This window comes from Ochotona curzoniae, unplaced genomic scaffold (genome assembly GCF_017591425.1).
Source record: "Ochotona curzoniae isolate NIBS_2020 unplaced genomic scaffold, NIBS_Ocur_1.0 scaffold_4505, whole genome shotgun sequence".
In the NCBI taxonomy this organism is placed as follows: Eukaryota; Metazoa; Chordata; class Mammalia; order Lagomorpha; family Ochotonidae; genus Ochotona; species Ochotona curzoniae.
This window is the reverse complement of record NW_024467118.1, coordinates 22,524,715-22,540,865: the sequence shown is the minus strand read 5'-3', so window position 1 is coordinate 22,540,865 and position 16,151 is coordinate 22,524,715. Positions and strand designations below refer to the sequence as shown.

Sequence of the window (16,151 nt, the reverse complement as noted above, 5' to 3'; positions counted from 1 at the left end):
CTCCCTCTCAAATATGGAGAAAAAATGCAAACCAGCCGTCAGGAATTTGGTTGCTTGTTGAGCAAAGAGGTGAGACACAGGAAGGAGCTGGCATGGCTGGCATGGTGACAAGCAAGCTGGGAGAGCTGGTATGCATGACAGAGGAGCCACCAGAAGAAGAAAAAACAACAGGGACCCATAGAGACAGCTGGAGAGATGACCTTGGTTTCCAGCTGCTACTTGCATTTTGATTCATTTTGATTTTGATTCATTTATTCATTCATTACTACTAATTCAAAAGATGGGCGGATGGGGTGGGGCGATATTTCCACCTTATGGCTCACTTCACTACATATCCACGATAGCCTCATGGCTGGGCCAGGCCAAAGCCAGAAGCCATGAATTCTATTCGAGGTCTCCCACTTGTGTGGCAGGGCCTCAGTGCTTCACTGTCTCTCAAAGGCGTTAACAGGAAGCTGATCAGATGTGAAGGGAGAGGTGAGATTCCACCCCAAACACTGTGATTCGGGAAGCAGGTGTCTTGAGTGGTAGCTTAACCCACTGTACTTCCCCCCTTCAACTGGATGATTACAAAGCTCCTCTATGGAAGCCAGCCAGAGTCACCTTCTGCCTCCTGCAGCTGTGCATGCACTTAGACATGCTTCAGAATTCGCCTCTTTCCTGAGCACTGCCCTTCTTGCCAAAGGCACTGGGAAGAGCCCAGAAGCTGGGAGCAGCTTTCTCCCTCAGGGAGTTGGAAACTGGCTACATAAGCACCCAATCAGAGAAACAGAATAGTGATTATCAAGTCTGCTTTAATGGATTCCGGCACCTTCTGTCACTGACCACATGAACGGCAGTGGGGCCCTTAGCTATAAAATTAGGAATCTAGAAGTGACAATTTTGAAAGACTCAATCCCTTCTACGTATCCAGGGACACTATTTTTAGGAGTTGTGAGGTTTACTGGAGCTTCAGATTGACTGAACCCTTCAGGTAGGACACAGCACACAGGCACCACCCTGTAGCCACTCTATGGCCCTGAGTGACACAGTCAGGGAAGGCGAGACCTCACAGAGTTCAGTACCTGCAACAGTATTCCCAGAACAACCATCTGGGATGAGAGAAGGTGCTAGAGCTGCCTTCTCCAAGCCGGTAGCCACTGAGCCCTTGAAATGAAGCTAGGCCAAGGAACTAAAATTATATCTCCATTCCAGCCATCAACAGCCCCGCAGCAGTTGGCGGCTTACTGTCCTGGACAGTTCAGATGAGGCAGCCTAGGTAAACAAGGACAAAATGGAGGAAGAACCTGACCCTTACAAACATTGGACTGGAGAAGCTGACTGCCCAGGAGAAAAGGGGCCTCCGTGTGGCCTGGCGGGGAGTGGAGTACAAGCCTAGCAGTGATCATGCAGGTTGGCGAGGAGAGAGTAGGCTGGGCAGGGAGAGCTCTCTGGGAGTCTCTGCAAAAGCCACAGTTGCCCATCTTTTCTCCGTGCCAGCAGTGCCATGATCTCTCCAGATCCTGTTCAAGTGCCAATGTACTCAGTCCTAAACCATCATCTCCCAGTCCCTCATCTCCAACTTCTGTTTTCCAGTGTATGTTGCAGGTGCCATGGGCCCAGGTAACAGGGCACTGACAGAAGCCTTCCCAGGACTTCTGGACCAATTTGTGCTCTGGGAGACACAGGGGCTACCTTTGCTACCTTGATGTTCCCTTCTCACTTGTATTTGGGAGAGTTGGGTGGGTGGGTAGGCAGGCAGAATTGGGTAAGCACGTCCAAGATGATGGAAGACAAACACAGCAGGGGGCCAGACCCTTACCTGGACCAGCTCAGCTGGACCACTGATCCTCACTCCAACTTCCTGCTCTCTGAGCATTAATCCTTGCCCTGGTGACATCAGCACACGGTTGGCCAGACACAATCTCTAAATGGTGTCCATCATAAGACCTGACATGACCTGCTGGAAAACCGCCACCCCAGAACACAGCACCTTGTATGAAAGGAAACTCAGCAACTTGGCTGTGAACTGGGAAGACTTCCACGGCTTATTGCATGCTGAGACGGACACCAAGCATGACGGAGGCTGAAGTGCTCACGACGCTTGAAGAAAAACTGCCAGAAAGTGCTGCCAATAGGATTTTCCCAAGGTGGATGACAAAGGACTCGCAGGAAGGAACACCACATTGTCAGAGGGAAACCCTCACTGATGACCTGCAGCCTGATCCCTTGCTGAGTGAAGAACGTCCATTTCTCTGTACTTCTGTGACTCTCAAACACGAGCTTCCACAAAGTAGGCTGGAACCAGGTAGGCAAATGAGCAGCCTTCCCTTGGAGCAGCCTGAGGACAATCCTACCACAACACAACACAACACGCAGGAGCTGGGCCGAGATGCCAGTCAAGCTCTCCACACCACAACTGTCTTGGGTGCAGCTGCCAAGCTCAAGTGCCTGCGTGGGAAATGAACCTCCAAACTCCAAGCTTCAGGAGAAAATCAATTCTCCTCTTAAGTGTCAGATTCATAGTTTATTATTACAAATCATTTCCAGAATTATGTATGACTGCAATTACAGTGAATGATGTTACAAATCTTGTTAGTGTTCAGGTTGCAAATATTATCATTCATTTGAAAGAGAGGAAACACATTGACTTGAGGGCAGGGTGTCGGGGGAGGGGAAGACCCATTTAGAAAGCAGCTGAATGCATCCTTTGATTTGTATTTCAAGGTTTTATAAAATCAGGAACTTTCTGGATGGGCTGCCAGCTGTGACCCTGGAGCCACAAGCCCACGCACACCATGTGGCTTTGCCAAAAAGACAGGTGTCTTCATTTAAAGAAACACTAAGAAACAAATTAGAAGCATTCTAATTATGCTAACAAATTTTTTTTTCAGATTAACAATCAATCATGTAGAAATAATGTGCTTCATTAGCAAGAGGTAAGTTTTGATTCAAGAATACTTGTGACATAGGGCATGTTTTTCTTTCACTCTCACAATGCTCCATTCCTGGAGTTAAGAAAGAAACCTAGTCACGTCTCCTGAGAGCTTGTTCTTAAACGCACCCACGGTTCAATTTGCTATTTTGATTAAGAGACTCAGTCTAGAACTAAATGGACTTAGGGGTTGACAGAGTGGCATAACAAGCTAATCCTCCTCCTACAGTGCCGGAGTCCCATCCAGGCTGCTCCACTTCTAATCCGGCTCCCTGCTTAGGACCTAGAAAGGCAGCAGAGAATGGCTCAGGTCCTTGGGCCCCTGCCACCCACATGGGAAACCCAGAAGCTCCTGGCTCCCAGCTTTGAATTGGCTCAGCTCCAGCCACTGTAGCCACTTGGGGAGTAAACCAGTGAACAGAAAATCTCTGTCTGTCCTTCTCTGCAAATTCTGCATTTCAAATAAAAATAAATAAGTCTTTTTAAATTTTTAAGAAAAAGAATTAAATGCACTTGATTTGAATCCTAGTCGTGAAAACTAAGAGTGATGGGAGCTGCAGGCACACGGTTCAATCACTTTTTAAGGATTTATTTATTTATATTAGAAAGGTAGATTTTACAGAGAGAAGGAGATACAGAAAGATCTTTTCTAAGCTGGCTCAGTCCCCAAATGGCCACAATGACCAGCGCTGAGCTGATCTGAAGCCAGGAGCCAGGAGTTTCTTCCAGGTCTCTCACATGGGTGCAGGGTTCCAAGGCTTTGGGCCGTCCTCAACTGCTTTACCCAGGCCACAAGCAGGGAGCTGGGTGGGAAGTGGAGCAGCTGAGATACAAACCAGCATTCACATGGGATTCTGGTGTGTGCAAGGTGAAGACTTTAGCCACTAGGCTACTGTGCTGGGTCCAACATTGTTCAGTCTTTCCAGTTTCATCTACTAAGGCATGAGTGGAACACTCACAATGTGAGAACCCTCTTCTACCTGTGTACAAGGGCAAGCACTCAATGGTAGGTGCACTATGATGGCTGTGATCAATGCTAGATTAGTTTCTTCACAAAGAGCATACACACAGAGGTGCAAGCGGGCATCACTGGATGCATTCCAGTCTCTGATCCATGGTGCATTTTTCTATCACTCACGCAGGACTGGCTGACCAGAGCCTGCAGCAGATGCACATGCACTGAGGGGCTTTCAGCCGCTGTGACTTGGTGACTCCATCCAAGAGTGCCCATCTGCAGAATCAGACCCCAAGGGGTGAGCACCACTCATCAGGGTTCCACATGTCCTCGAGGGGCTCCTGCAGCCCACTCAGTTTGAGAAGGGCTCACAGGGATGTAGCCCCCTGTGTATGCCACTTGCCTGTGGCTGCCTGGCTGCCTTGCAGGAAAGAGGCAGAGCTAAGTGGTCTCAGGGACCCTCCCTGGAGAACCAGCTTCCCAAGCAACTGTGCGGGCAGCAGCACCAGGGTCCCTGGCGCCCTCCTGTCATCCTGGAGCAGAAGGAAAGTCAGACAAGGTTGCTGACGGGAGCTGGTGAGAGCAAACTCCTCCCTTCGTGCTGGCCTAACCACTGCTACAGGTCAGAATCCCAGGAAGAACCGCAGAGGTCACACGCTGGAACGCACCCACCACTGGTTCTCAGACACGTACCTCAACAGCACTACTTGCCAACAGTGCAAGCAACCTCAGTGTCCCCTGGCTTGTAACCAACTGATGCCACAGCTAGATGGTAGGGCATTCACCCACCACAAAGAGGAAGGCACTGAGACGTGTGACACTGCGACACAATGGCACTTGAGAATGCACTCAATGCCAGAGGCCAACACAAGCGGCCACACGCTGTCCGACTGCATCTCAAGGCGAAGTCCTCTGAGTGGCAAACCACCCGGGCAGAAAGTGGCTCAGCGGTCGACCAGACTCGGGGCAAGATGGACAGGGCCATGGGTGCCTTTCCAGGGGCACACACAATATCATAAAATGACTGTGGTGATGGCTGCACGGCCCTGTGAATATAGTTTTTAAAAACATTGAGTTGTATATTAATGCTGAATCATGCATGAGTTATATCTCAGAAAAGTTATTTTTCAAACATGACAAGCGTTCTTGCCAAGAACTCCCTCCTCTCTAGAGCCCTCTGAGCACTGCCACCCCCACAGGAGGCCCGGGGTGCCACACCTCAGGAACCCACACTGAGGGTCCCACAGGGTCAGCACTGCAGGGCATGGCTGGGGTTCCCTGTAGTCTGCTCCTGGGGTAACTGCTGGCCTCATGCTGGCCCATCCCCAACTTGGCGAAAGGGGTGCATCCTGTTTGCATAGATTGACAGATGCCCTCCTGCTGAAAATGCTTTCCATTTCATTGCCATTCCCTTGCTATAAAAATGCCCTGGCTTCCCAGGGCCTACACAGGAAAGGTCAAAGGTGACAAATGAAGCTCTTCAGCTTGAGGCTTTATCCTTGGGCACCAGGCCGTGCACTGTGAAGTCAGAAGTGTCTTTGTGATTGTGTCAGCATCACCGGGTGCCACGGTGGGAGGACAGAGAGGATAACCCAGGCTGATGCCTGGGCCCCCTGGAGCCTCTGCAGCGGCTGCAGTGCTGGTGGTGACAGCTCTGGGTTCTCCACACCCCTCCATCTCAGCCCACACACACAGCGGAGGATTGGACCGTGTAGAAGCCAGTGACTGCAGATGCTCACTTGGCGATTGCTAACAGGCACAGAGAGGCAGCAAGCCAAGGTGAGCCCCTGGCTTCCAAGCAGACAACATGGGAAGCACAACGCAGGAAATAAAACTGGCTGGTTTTCAGGCCTGTGAGATGGTGGGCACTCAGTCCCCTGGCTTGTAGCATTTTATCTCGAACCTGATCTGTACTTGCAATATAAAAGCGAGGTTATCCAGAAAGTAAATCAAGGACAATTGTAAAAAAGTTATGAGACTCTGGCAGTTGCGGTTAACTTTTGTCCTTCTTGTTTTGCCCATGCCTTAAAACCCTGTTGAAAAAGAAACATCCCAACTTCTGAAAGGAGCGCTCCACTCAAACAAGCTGCAAACGAGTGGGGGATATATCATAACAAGATCAGGAACAACAGCACAGGCAAGAAGGAAAAGTAGCCTTCTCTGGAACTGGAGAAAAACCAGACCCCTCAAAGACACAGAGAGCAACACTGCCACCAACTGGTGACGCTCACTCAAGTCACTCTGGGAGATCCACCAGTTTTAAGGTGGCAGCAACTGGAATTCCTAACAGGTACACAAAGACAAAAGGCATTCATGTCCAGGCTCCAGATGCACACCAGAGGACATGTAAAGGACACCTGATCAAGTGACACAAGACATGTTAAGTGTGGTACAGAGCCCTGAACCAGGCCAACTTCAGCCCTAGTTTTTTTCGTTTTTTGTTGTTGTTGTTGTTTTAAATTGGGATAGGTATTTAACATAGTCCTTAAGGCACTGGAGTGCCTGTGTTGAGTCTCCTCAACTTTCTGTAATTACGCATCCTGGGAGGCAGTGGTTCTTGACTTAAGTAGTTGCATTTCCACTACCCATAGGGTGGGACCTACAGGGAGTTCTCAGCTTCTGGCTCCAGCTGCTGTGGGAATTTGAGGAAGGAAATCAGTGGATGGATGGAAAAGCTCTCAAAGGGAAGATCGGTACACAGGCGATTTTGGTTCACAGGCCAGACTCAGAGGCTGCTAGGAGGCTGCGCTCACTGGACCCACCCTCATTGGGGGTAAGCTCCCCCATCGCTGTGTTCCAGGGGCACAGCAACCTTAGCAGTTGAGGCCAGCAGCACAAGCCCACAGAAATCTTGGCCACACCTTCAAGCGGGTGGCACAAGACCTCCCAGCCATTTCCTATCTGGTTAAGAGACAAACAATGGGAAACCTTTTACCCGTAGGCTCCCACCATCAGGGAGGGGGCAGGGAATACTTAAAACCCCAAGACCCTTCCTCAAACCTCTGCTGTCTCTCCCTCTCTCCTTCCAAGAGGCCCCACCTCCGAGGTGCTTTCCCCTTTCCCTCTTCTTTCCCCACTCACCTGGTCCCTTTGCAAATAAAACTTCTCTGTCTGAAACCGATTCCCAGTTTGTTATTTTTATGGTAAGCTGAGGAAAGCACCCTCCAACCTTTTCTGGACAGCACAGGGAAATCACTCTCCAGCACGTTTCTGCGTTTCCACCACAGAGCCCAACAGTCACCATCCAGACTTGGCACACGTGCTTCAGTTTCGCCGTTACTGCTTGCCCCAGATTTGTACCTGGTATCCAGTCTGCTAGATTTCACACCACTCTAAATGAGGCATCTTGACAGCTCTCCCACCACACGGAGACGTTTGAGCCTCACTGCATGATGTGCTTGTACAACAGGGTTTCAAATTATTCTTATCTACTTGTTCTAGTTTAAAAAAAAAATGAGACATGTAAAGTCGGACAGTGTCTGTTGCTGGTGCCATGCACAGTATAATCTGAAACACTCTTATGAAAAGCATGAGATGAAAGTGGTTCCCTGGCTCACAGGGGTAAAAATAAAAGGATTTCCCTCCAGCCCACATTCCAAAGTTAGAAGGTTTCTTTAAAACAAAGACTGCTCTTCCGAGTGACACTTGGGGGGACAAGCCATGGGGTCCCCACTTCCTCCCAGGCAGGTTTCCAGTAACTGTGGCAGGCCTCAGGCTGGGGCCCACAGGAGGCACCACTTCCCTGGCCATACATGGCAGAGTCAGAGCCCATCACCAAATGACTCTTTACATCTGCTGCCCTGGGTTTTCACCACAACACTCTTTGTGCCACCCCATCTCTGCCTCTCCAGCTGGAGCAGCTCTGAAGATGCCAGTCTCTAAGATGCCAGTGTTGATGCCTTCATTTGTGACTGCAGATGCTCACGGACCCCCACCTATCCCCACTTTCACCCCAGTGTGCCTGTGGAAGTCCAAACCGCCTCCCAGAGAGAAAAGAGGCCTAGACCAAGGCTTGGGAGATAGGCAGTGACAGACCACTGCTGCCTCCTCTGAGACCTCAGTGCTCACAGGGGACCAGCCACCAGGGCGGTTGGGGAACCTGGGAGAAACACAGCAGCTCAGGACCCATGAGGACCTACAGGGTCTGGATCACCCCTTCACCAGATCTCTGTGGGACCCCAAGCCTGGGGAGGCCAGGAAACACTGCTCCCGGATCCTCCTGCTCCCACTCTGCTGCTCCCCTCTGCTGCTCCCACTCCCTCCCTCCTAGGCTGCTGCAGGGGCGGGCATCAGGGAGAAAGAAGCCTGGCCAAAGCTAAGCCAGGCATCCAAATGCTTGCTTTCCTGCCAGGGCTGGTGCCTGACCAGCAGCGGAACTCATGCCCAGCGTGACAGGGGCCTTCCTCCAGAAGGGGCCCCACCACAGGAAGCACAGCAGAGTCCACACCCTGTGGCTCACATGGGCATCTGTAGCTGCAGCCGGCCCTGGGTGCAGCTCTGAGAGCTCTGGGCTATGGGCTCATAAGTTCAGCTCCTGCCTGTGGCTATCACTGCTTAAGCTCCTCAAGCTTTCACATCTCCCTCTGCAAAACAAACATAAGGAAAATTCAGACTTTTGGAGCTGGTATTATGCTGTAACAGACAAAGTGGCCACCTGGGATGCTGGCTTCCTGTATGGGCATTGGTTTGTGTCCCAGATACTCCACATCCATTCCAGCTCCCGGTGAACAGTCTGGGAAAAGCGGCCAAAAAAGGCCTCAGTGTTTGGGTCCCTGCCATCCACATGGCAGACTGGAAAAAACAGAAAAAAAAAAAAAAAGAACCCTGTTTTTGGCTTGGGTCTGACTTGCCCACTGAGGCCATTTGGAGGTGAACCAGCAGATGGATGCTTACTTTCTCCCCTACATTCCAGCCAAGCAAATTTGACTTTCAAATAAATAAATACATCTTTAAAAAAAAAAAAGCCCAACTTTCCTAAAGTGGAGAGGAATTAAGAATTCATATAAAGCCTTTAGCAGACAACACGAAAGGCTATGTGTGATAATGATTACACACGTAGGTCCGAATGTGTCTATTGCCTCTTCTTTCACACACACACACACAGGATAGCTGGACCAGCATCCAGAAACCCCAGCAACGTCTCCTGACTGTACAGAGTAAATAAAGGGCACACACCACGGGAAGCAGGTGGCACACGGAGGGCGCTATCACCGGTGAGCAAACACCAGACCATGGGCTTGACTTTCTTTAGGAACCTGTGAGTTGCAGGAGACTGAAGATACAGCAAAGAAGTACGGAAACAGAGAGGCGAGCATTACAGAAGCAAAGTGTTGGCAGGACCAGGAAAGGAGGAATGCCTGAGGGGAGGACAATGTGAAACTGACAGGCTGGGCAAGGCGTCATGGAAAAAGAGCTAGTGAGTGATGATGTGGAGGAGGTAAGGGGTCAGCGATGGGGATTTGGGGGCTGGGGTCTGGGAAGAACATTTCAGGCAGTGGGAAGAGTTCATGCAAAGGCCCCGTACCCCACTGGGGTCTAAGGACCCCTTCCTGCAGAACGGAGTGAGACAGACCACAGTTCAGGCTGTCGGGGTCTGAAGAATTCAAGATGGCCCAAATTGATTAATACCTGAGCATTACATCCCATTGGGGGAAGCAGAGCTGCCAAGATTCTCCAATGCAAACCTGACAGAGGCCCAGTTTCAGTGGAAGAATCACGCCCCAAGGAACAAGGCTCAGGCAGGGTCAAGGGCACATGAGCTATCGACTTAAGACACGCTGAGGCTGTGGGGTACAACTGAAGAGGCTGCCCTCCACAACAGGTGCCTGTCCTCTGTGCACACCCAGCCTGCCTATTGCACTTGACTGAGATCTCACCCCTGACCCGTGAACCCTGGAACACAGGAAGGATGGTGCTCCATGGCGCCCCCAGTGGAGGGGCTGAGGCAAAGCAAGGCAGGGTGTGGACAAGGCCTGGGCACCCCAGGGCCCTCCCTTCCTGGGAGCTGCTTTCACTCTGGTAACACTGGCTTCACGGACTTTGAACAGCTGTGAAAGGTGGGATCGGTGAAGCCTGCTGCTTTACCTCCGTCTGGGGTGGAAGTGAGTGATGGTACCAAAGGGAGCCAGCGACAGCTTCTCAGGCTATTCAGCTGGGCTCTGTACACAGACGCCCGCACAACTGGAACATGAGAACTCTCCTCCTGCTTGCAGAGGACGCTCCCTTGAAGGAACTCTCTGTTGCTGCCCCAAGTCTGGCTTCAGAGCCTCCAATGTCAAAGCCCCAACCCACAGTCCTCCCACGAACAGTATGCCAGGAACCCTGGTTGTGGCTTACCTTCGTATCTGCTGGGTGAGTCGCCCGCTTTCTGTGGGGTAGCCACCCGAAGGAAGATCTGCTGCCGCCACGAGTGTCTGCGGGTCTTCACGGGGGTCCCACCAGAGTCCCCCACATGGTTAGCTTTGGGTTCCAAGTTCCTACAAGGACAAGGCAACTGGTTGATGACCACAGGGAGGGGAGGCACTAACGCGGTTCAGCCTGGCTATTTCTAAACAGAGTGCTAAGTCATGAATCATCCGTGTATAAACACACACAGCCCATCCTCTCGGAGGTTAAAGGCAGGCTGGCCCAGCACTGCCCGGATGGGGCCTCCACCTGTCAGGGGCGCAGAATGAAAGCAACAAGGTCGTATGCCAAGTCATCTCCTTGGAAAAATGCTGCAAAGCACCCAGGCCAGCCTTGACAGGCAGCGGCTGCTAGGTGTCCCTCTGGGAAAAATGAGGCCACCCTCTGCCCCAGTCGGAGCCTGGCCAGCATGTCCCCAGCACTGGTCTGGGACTCTAGGATCGCTGCAGAAAGTGACAAAGCTGCAGTTGGATTACGCAGATATGTGGAGTCAATAATCCCGCGGTCACTGGTTGCAGCATTTGTATTTTGAAAAACATTTGTATTTTCAAAACAACCACACATACAATCTATTCCTTAGTTTATTTCATGCTCGCTGTGTCCTTGGGAAAGGGCCTGGCAACTCCACCTGAAGTGGTACCCACAAGGAAACAAGCCCTCCATATCCCCTAGCCGCACATCACAAGTCCGCTCGCCACCCTGAACCCCTGCTCGCACCTGGAGAGCTGGCTAAGGTTTTAACTCACTGATGACTACCCACACTCAGCCCCACTGGAGAACAGGTTATTGCACAAGCTTCTAAACGATAGTGAACACAAGAAAGGAGATAACCACTGATTTAGCTGAAATGATTTCTGACATGACCGAAGAACAGTTACAGAAAACAAACGGCACCATATACCCCCAAAGAGTCAACACTCAGCACACTGCCAGGTTGGAGGATCTAAATGGAGCCCTACCTTTTGGTGCTCACAAAGTCAGAGGTGTGATTTTCATCTACGGGAGCCAGAAATTTTAGAAAATTTGGCACAGAGGAGGAAGAATGAAGCTTTTTCCGCAGGGCATTACGGTAGGAGATGCTGAGAGAGTTTGGTTGAAAAGAGTGTTTAGGATAAAAGGAACAACATGAACACACACACAAATCATGTCAGTTTTAAAACAAGAGAAACATGTCCATTGTGATATCAAAAATGGCAAAGCAGATACGAAGAGTTCACCCATGAGATATTAAGTCGATAAAATTTACTCTTAAATGTACAGGATCTGTAATTTAATTAAAAATCAGTCCTTCTTCCAAACGGCTTGCTTTGAAAGAGGGCGGAATCATTGCTCTGGGGCTGTGTGTGCATGTGTGTGGGCACACTGGGGCAGGTGCATGTGAACACAAGCATAAGCCACCAGACCATCACCCAGGCCTGCTCCTGCTCATGCTGAAAAAATTAAACTGCTGGCAAAATTAGGTCAAACAACAGGCTGAAAAAAACTACAGGAAAAAAAAAAAAGAGGCAAAGACACAAGCACAAAGACACACGTGCAAGCAGTGGCCAGGCTTCAGTGGGATGTGCCCCGTGCCATCCCAGGGGTTGCCAGGGGAAAGACCAGCAACATGGAACATGGCCATGCGAGTGCGCTCACCTCTTGGGCACGGCATTCCCACTTGGCTCTCCACTGGAAGTATGTTTTACACACTTAAAAAAGTTGGGTGAGGAGGTGGAAGGGTTAAGACGAGGTGGAGGAGCCAGGCGCTGGCCTGGGCCAGACCCAGCCTCTCCAGCAGGTACATGGTCCCCACTGAAGAGCAATTAGAGAAAGTTAGAGAGCCCCAGAAGGAAGGGCGGAGGGGTGCAGGCAGGAGGCGGAAGTCCAGAGGCCCAATCCCCACCCTTCCCACACCCCTCACTGTAGTACCCCGGTACCCACGTCCTTGTGGGGGCAGTTCCCGCACCTGTTCCCGGCTAGCCTGCACTCCCCATACTATTTAGGGAGGGTTTTTTTTTTTTTCTTTTATTGGTGGGGGCAGGGAGGGGGAAGGGTTGGGGGAGGAACTGACAGAAAAAAATTTTAAACACGCAAAAGAAAAAGAATTCGACGTTTTCCCATTGAAACAAATAATATCCTGGCCTGCATTTCACTGTGCTTCCTGTAGATAAATGGGAAGAGTCACAAGAGGGCCTAGGGCCGAAACGGTGCACTCCCAGGAACACATAATTCCCCACACACTCTGGGAGCAGAGGGGAGAGGTCTGGAACCAAGGCCACCTGGTGCTCGCGTGAGCCACAGGGCCACGAGTCTCCGTGCTTCTGCAGCATCACCACCAGGAAGGTAGCGGTGCTGTGCAGACAGGGGCTTTGGAAACTTGCAGAAATTCACACAGCTCCAGTGGCTGCACTGTATGTGGCCCCAGAGTGCCCTACCTATTAAATAGTTCTGTGGCTGCATCCTGCTTACTGACCACAGTTAGTTGGCTTCCAAAGCCCCAACACCACTTGCAATGGCAAAGAGCAGGTTGCCCATCATTCCAGGACTGCGAACAAGGCAGCACACACCTGCACCTTGCCCATGTGCACTGCACCTGTCCTGTGTCCTTGTGGGCACTTGCTGCTGACCTCAGAGAGGATAGCATGGGAGAGGTCAGAGCCTATTGCTCATGGCTAAGGCCTGGGTACAGAGACACATTTAAAATTAATTTTAAAGACAGCCCTGGGCTAACTGACAGGCTTGGGCACTGGGGATTCAGTTTCTCCCTAGAAGGAATGGGGCTGAGTTCTAGCACCACCTTGCTTCCCCTTCTTTCTATAACCAGAAAAGTCCAAGTGTTCACTGGAGCCTCATCATGCAAATTAGCATATCCCTAAGAGTCTAGAATTCTGATGGGGGCAAAACGTTTTAGGATACCTTTACTCCAGTGTTTTCAGAGTTGTTCAGGGACTGCACCCAAGTCACAGACAGCTCACAACAAAACTAGGGCCTGACTTCCGGCCCACAGGGCCCATCAATGGCATTTACACTGTCCTGCGAGGTTCCACATACCTGTCCCTCTCTGTCCCTGCGCCTCCATCCCACTGCAGCCCTGCCTACATCTCCAGTGAAGACGCGTTTGCCCTGCCTCCCCACCCCCGTCCCTGCCATCAGCAACTGGTTTCCAAAGCTGGCTACATACCTGTGCTGTTTGAGCACTCGTCTTCCATGCTAAGGACCACTTCTGTTCCCTGTTCCTGCAGCCTGATGACACAGACTGCTCCAAGCAGCCAGGTGCCCCTCCAAGGGGCCAGATGCCCCCTACCCCTATGTGTTTCCTAAGAAAACTCTTTTCCGGCCAACACCTCTGACTTGGGCTTCCCTTCCACATTGGACGTGGCCAGGACACACATACCTGCTTAGCCATAGGTATAGCCCCACAATTTACACCCAAGTCACGTTCTGAGTAAGTCTTACCTGCGTTCCTGAGGTGTCTCGGTGCCCAGTGAGTGGTACCTCATCAGTTTCCTCTGCGAGACCCCTGGCGAGCCCTGGGTGGGTCCCAGGGACTCCTGGCCCTCTACGGGAAAGTGACTAAGGGTGTTTGCCCGCCTCCTGAAGGCCTGCTGGGGAGAGAGCGGCACCGGCTCTTCGGTGGGGTGGCTCTCTGAATCGCTGCTCAGGTCATCAGAGGAGCCCAGCAGCTTGAAGGAGCTCTCGGGGACAGGTGGGGCCTCCTTTTCACCCAGCGATGGCTCCTGGCAGCAAACACACACACAACAAGTGAGACACAGCACAGGGGATGGATGTGTGGGATTGACACCACTCCAACAACCCCAGCACAGGAACGCTGGAATACAGAACTGCAGGTGGTGAGAAGAGCCAACTGGAGGCCACAGAAACATGAGGACTCACATTTACTGGACACCTCTGTGTAGGAGATGAGCAGGTAGGGAGAATGGGACATTTCTAAACACGTGACTGCCGCAGGCCGCTGCACCAACAGCGCCATATCTCCAGAACTCAGTGCTCGTGGCCTGCCCCAACATCGAGTTCTCTATGTCCACCAAGGGTCTCACTCACACATGTTACCCACACTTGGAGGCTGTCTTGGACTGTACCCCATATTACTCTCTAGACATGTAATGCCATGACTCAGGAGATACCTCTGACTTCCTCCTGCACATCATTTGCTCTCTGGTCAGGAGGCCTGTGGCAAGCTTTATCATACTGGGACTCAAGAAGGCAGCAGCATTATACAACTGACAGTGCTCTGTACATTGTCAAGTGTTAGACAAATGTAAGCCACCATTCTATTAAGTTCTCGATCAAATCCAAGTAGGGCCTCACATGCTGGCTGAGAATCATGACACTATTCTAACACCACAGACCTTCCAGGTGCACACTTTTCAAAGCAGTGACATATTAACACTGCTTCAAACCAGTGCACTGGGCATGGCTCAAGGTTACTGCATTTTGTTTCAAAAAAAAAAAAAAAGTCAAACTAAGAGCAGGTGTTTCACCTGTCCACTTTCTACATCATAGGACCAGGGCTTGATTCCTGGCACCAGTGTCCCGCTAACTCACTCCCTGGGAGGCAGCAAGCCGGGAAAGAACACTCAAGTCTGGCTTCCTTCCAGCCACGTGCGAGACCTGGGCAGTATTACTGGCTCCTGGCTCCAATCAGGGCCATCGTGGGCATCAGGAAGTCAACTAGCAAATGGGAGCTTTCTTTGTCTGTCTCTGATTCTCTATCTCCCTGCCTCTCAAATTGTTTAAGTGTTAAAATACATCGAAAGCAAGAGGACATGAACCTGCTTGTCACAACCAAATCTGCACTTGCACCAGAACCTCACTACAGATGCACCTTAAAAATCTGAGAAACTGTCAACCAGAGGGTTTCTTAAACTGTATACCTAATATCAAAATACCGCTATCAATCATGTGGCTTGTCACACAACGTTTTTAAAACAGAGCAGAAGGTTTTATAGGCTGTTCACAGCAAACACTGTTTTGAGAACTTGTAATTACTTCTATGTGTGTAGTCGGGTGTCTGTGAACCTTGAAACAATATTAAATGTGTTTCTTACTTTTGACCAGGTTTGAAGGCCATGTGTTGGGGGAGGATTACAGCATAGGAGTTAAGCCTCCGCCTGTGAGGCTGGCAACCAAAATGGTTGGGAACCAGTACGGCCTGGGAAGGCAGCAGGTGACCGTGCAAAGCCTGGACCTCTGCCACCCATACGGGTCAGCAGGATGAAGCTCCTGGTTTCTGGCTTCAGCCAGGCCCAGCCTCAGCCATCGTGGCCATTTGGGGAGTAAACCAAAGGGCTGAAGATCTTCTGTCTCTCTCTTTGTAATATTGCTTTTCAAATAATAAATATATTTTTTTTTTATTGTTGCTTACATTGTATTATGTAGTACAGTTTTATAGGCGCTGGGGATTCCCCCCACCCCTCCCATACCCCTCCCCCCATGGTGGATTCCTCCACCTTGTTGCATAACCATAGTTCAAGTTCAGTTGAGATTCATTGCTTGCAAACACATGCCTAGCATAAAGTTCAGCGTCTTATTGTCCAGATAAGTTCAGTGGCCTCTTGGGGAGACCTTCTATGGTCTGAAGATAGGTCTAACAGAGTAAAGATCCGGTCAGTTAAAAGCCCCAACAAGGCCTCAGTATCAATATACAACATATGGAATATTAAAAAGAAAAAGAGCCACATCTCCAGGCAGACTCTCAGAAGAGCTGAAACCATTCCTGTGGCAAAGAGCTGGCACCCAGAAACACATCCTCATTCTGGCACCAGAGTCTGCTCTGAGAAGAGGAGAGAGCCCTAACCCACTTTTTGGTTGTTATCAAGTTGAACCAATCAGATGTCAACGTTTTTAAGTGTCAGGGAAGAAAACATGAAAACAGGA

General features: G+C 50.6%; 1 protein-coding gene across 3 annotated transcripts in view; it reads right to left on the bottom strand.

The window, feature by feature from the left end:
- TBC1D1 (TBC1 domain family member 1) overlaps positions 1–16,151 on the bottom strand; it is a 186,998-nt gene that overhangs the window by 45,286 nt on the left and 125,561 nt on the right. Inside the window, exons 12-15 of one of the 3 annotated variants that reach the window (XM_040966043.1) lie at positions 13,710–13,990; positions 11,910–12,065; positions 11,234–11,353; positions 10,206–10,345 (exon numbers count right to left, since the gene is read on the bottom strand). In XM_040966043.1, coding sequence (XP_040821977.1) covers positions 10,206–10,345; positions 11,234–11,353; positions 11,910–12,065; positions 13,710–13,990 — 697 coding nt within the window. Of the gene's footprint in view, positions 1–10,205; positions 10,346–11,233; positions 11,354–11,909; positions 12,071–13,709; positions 13,991–16,151 lie in introns of those variants that run through there. The other 2 variants (XM_040966044.1, XM_040966045.1) reach the window with 2 other exon arrangements.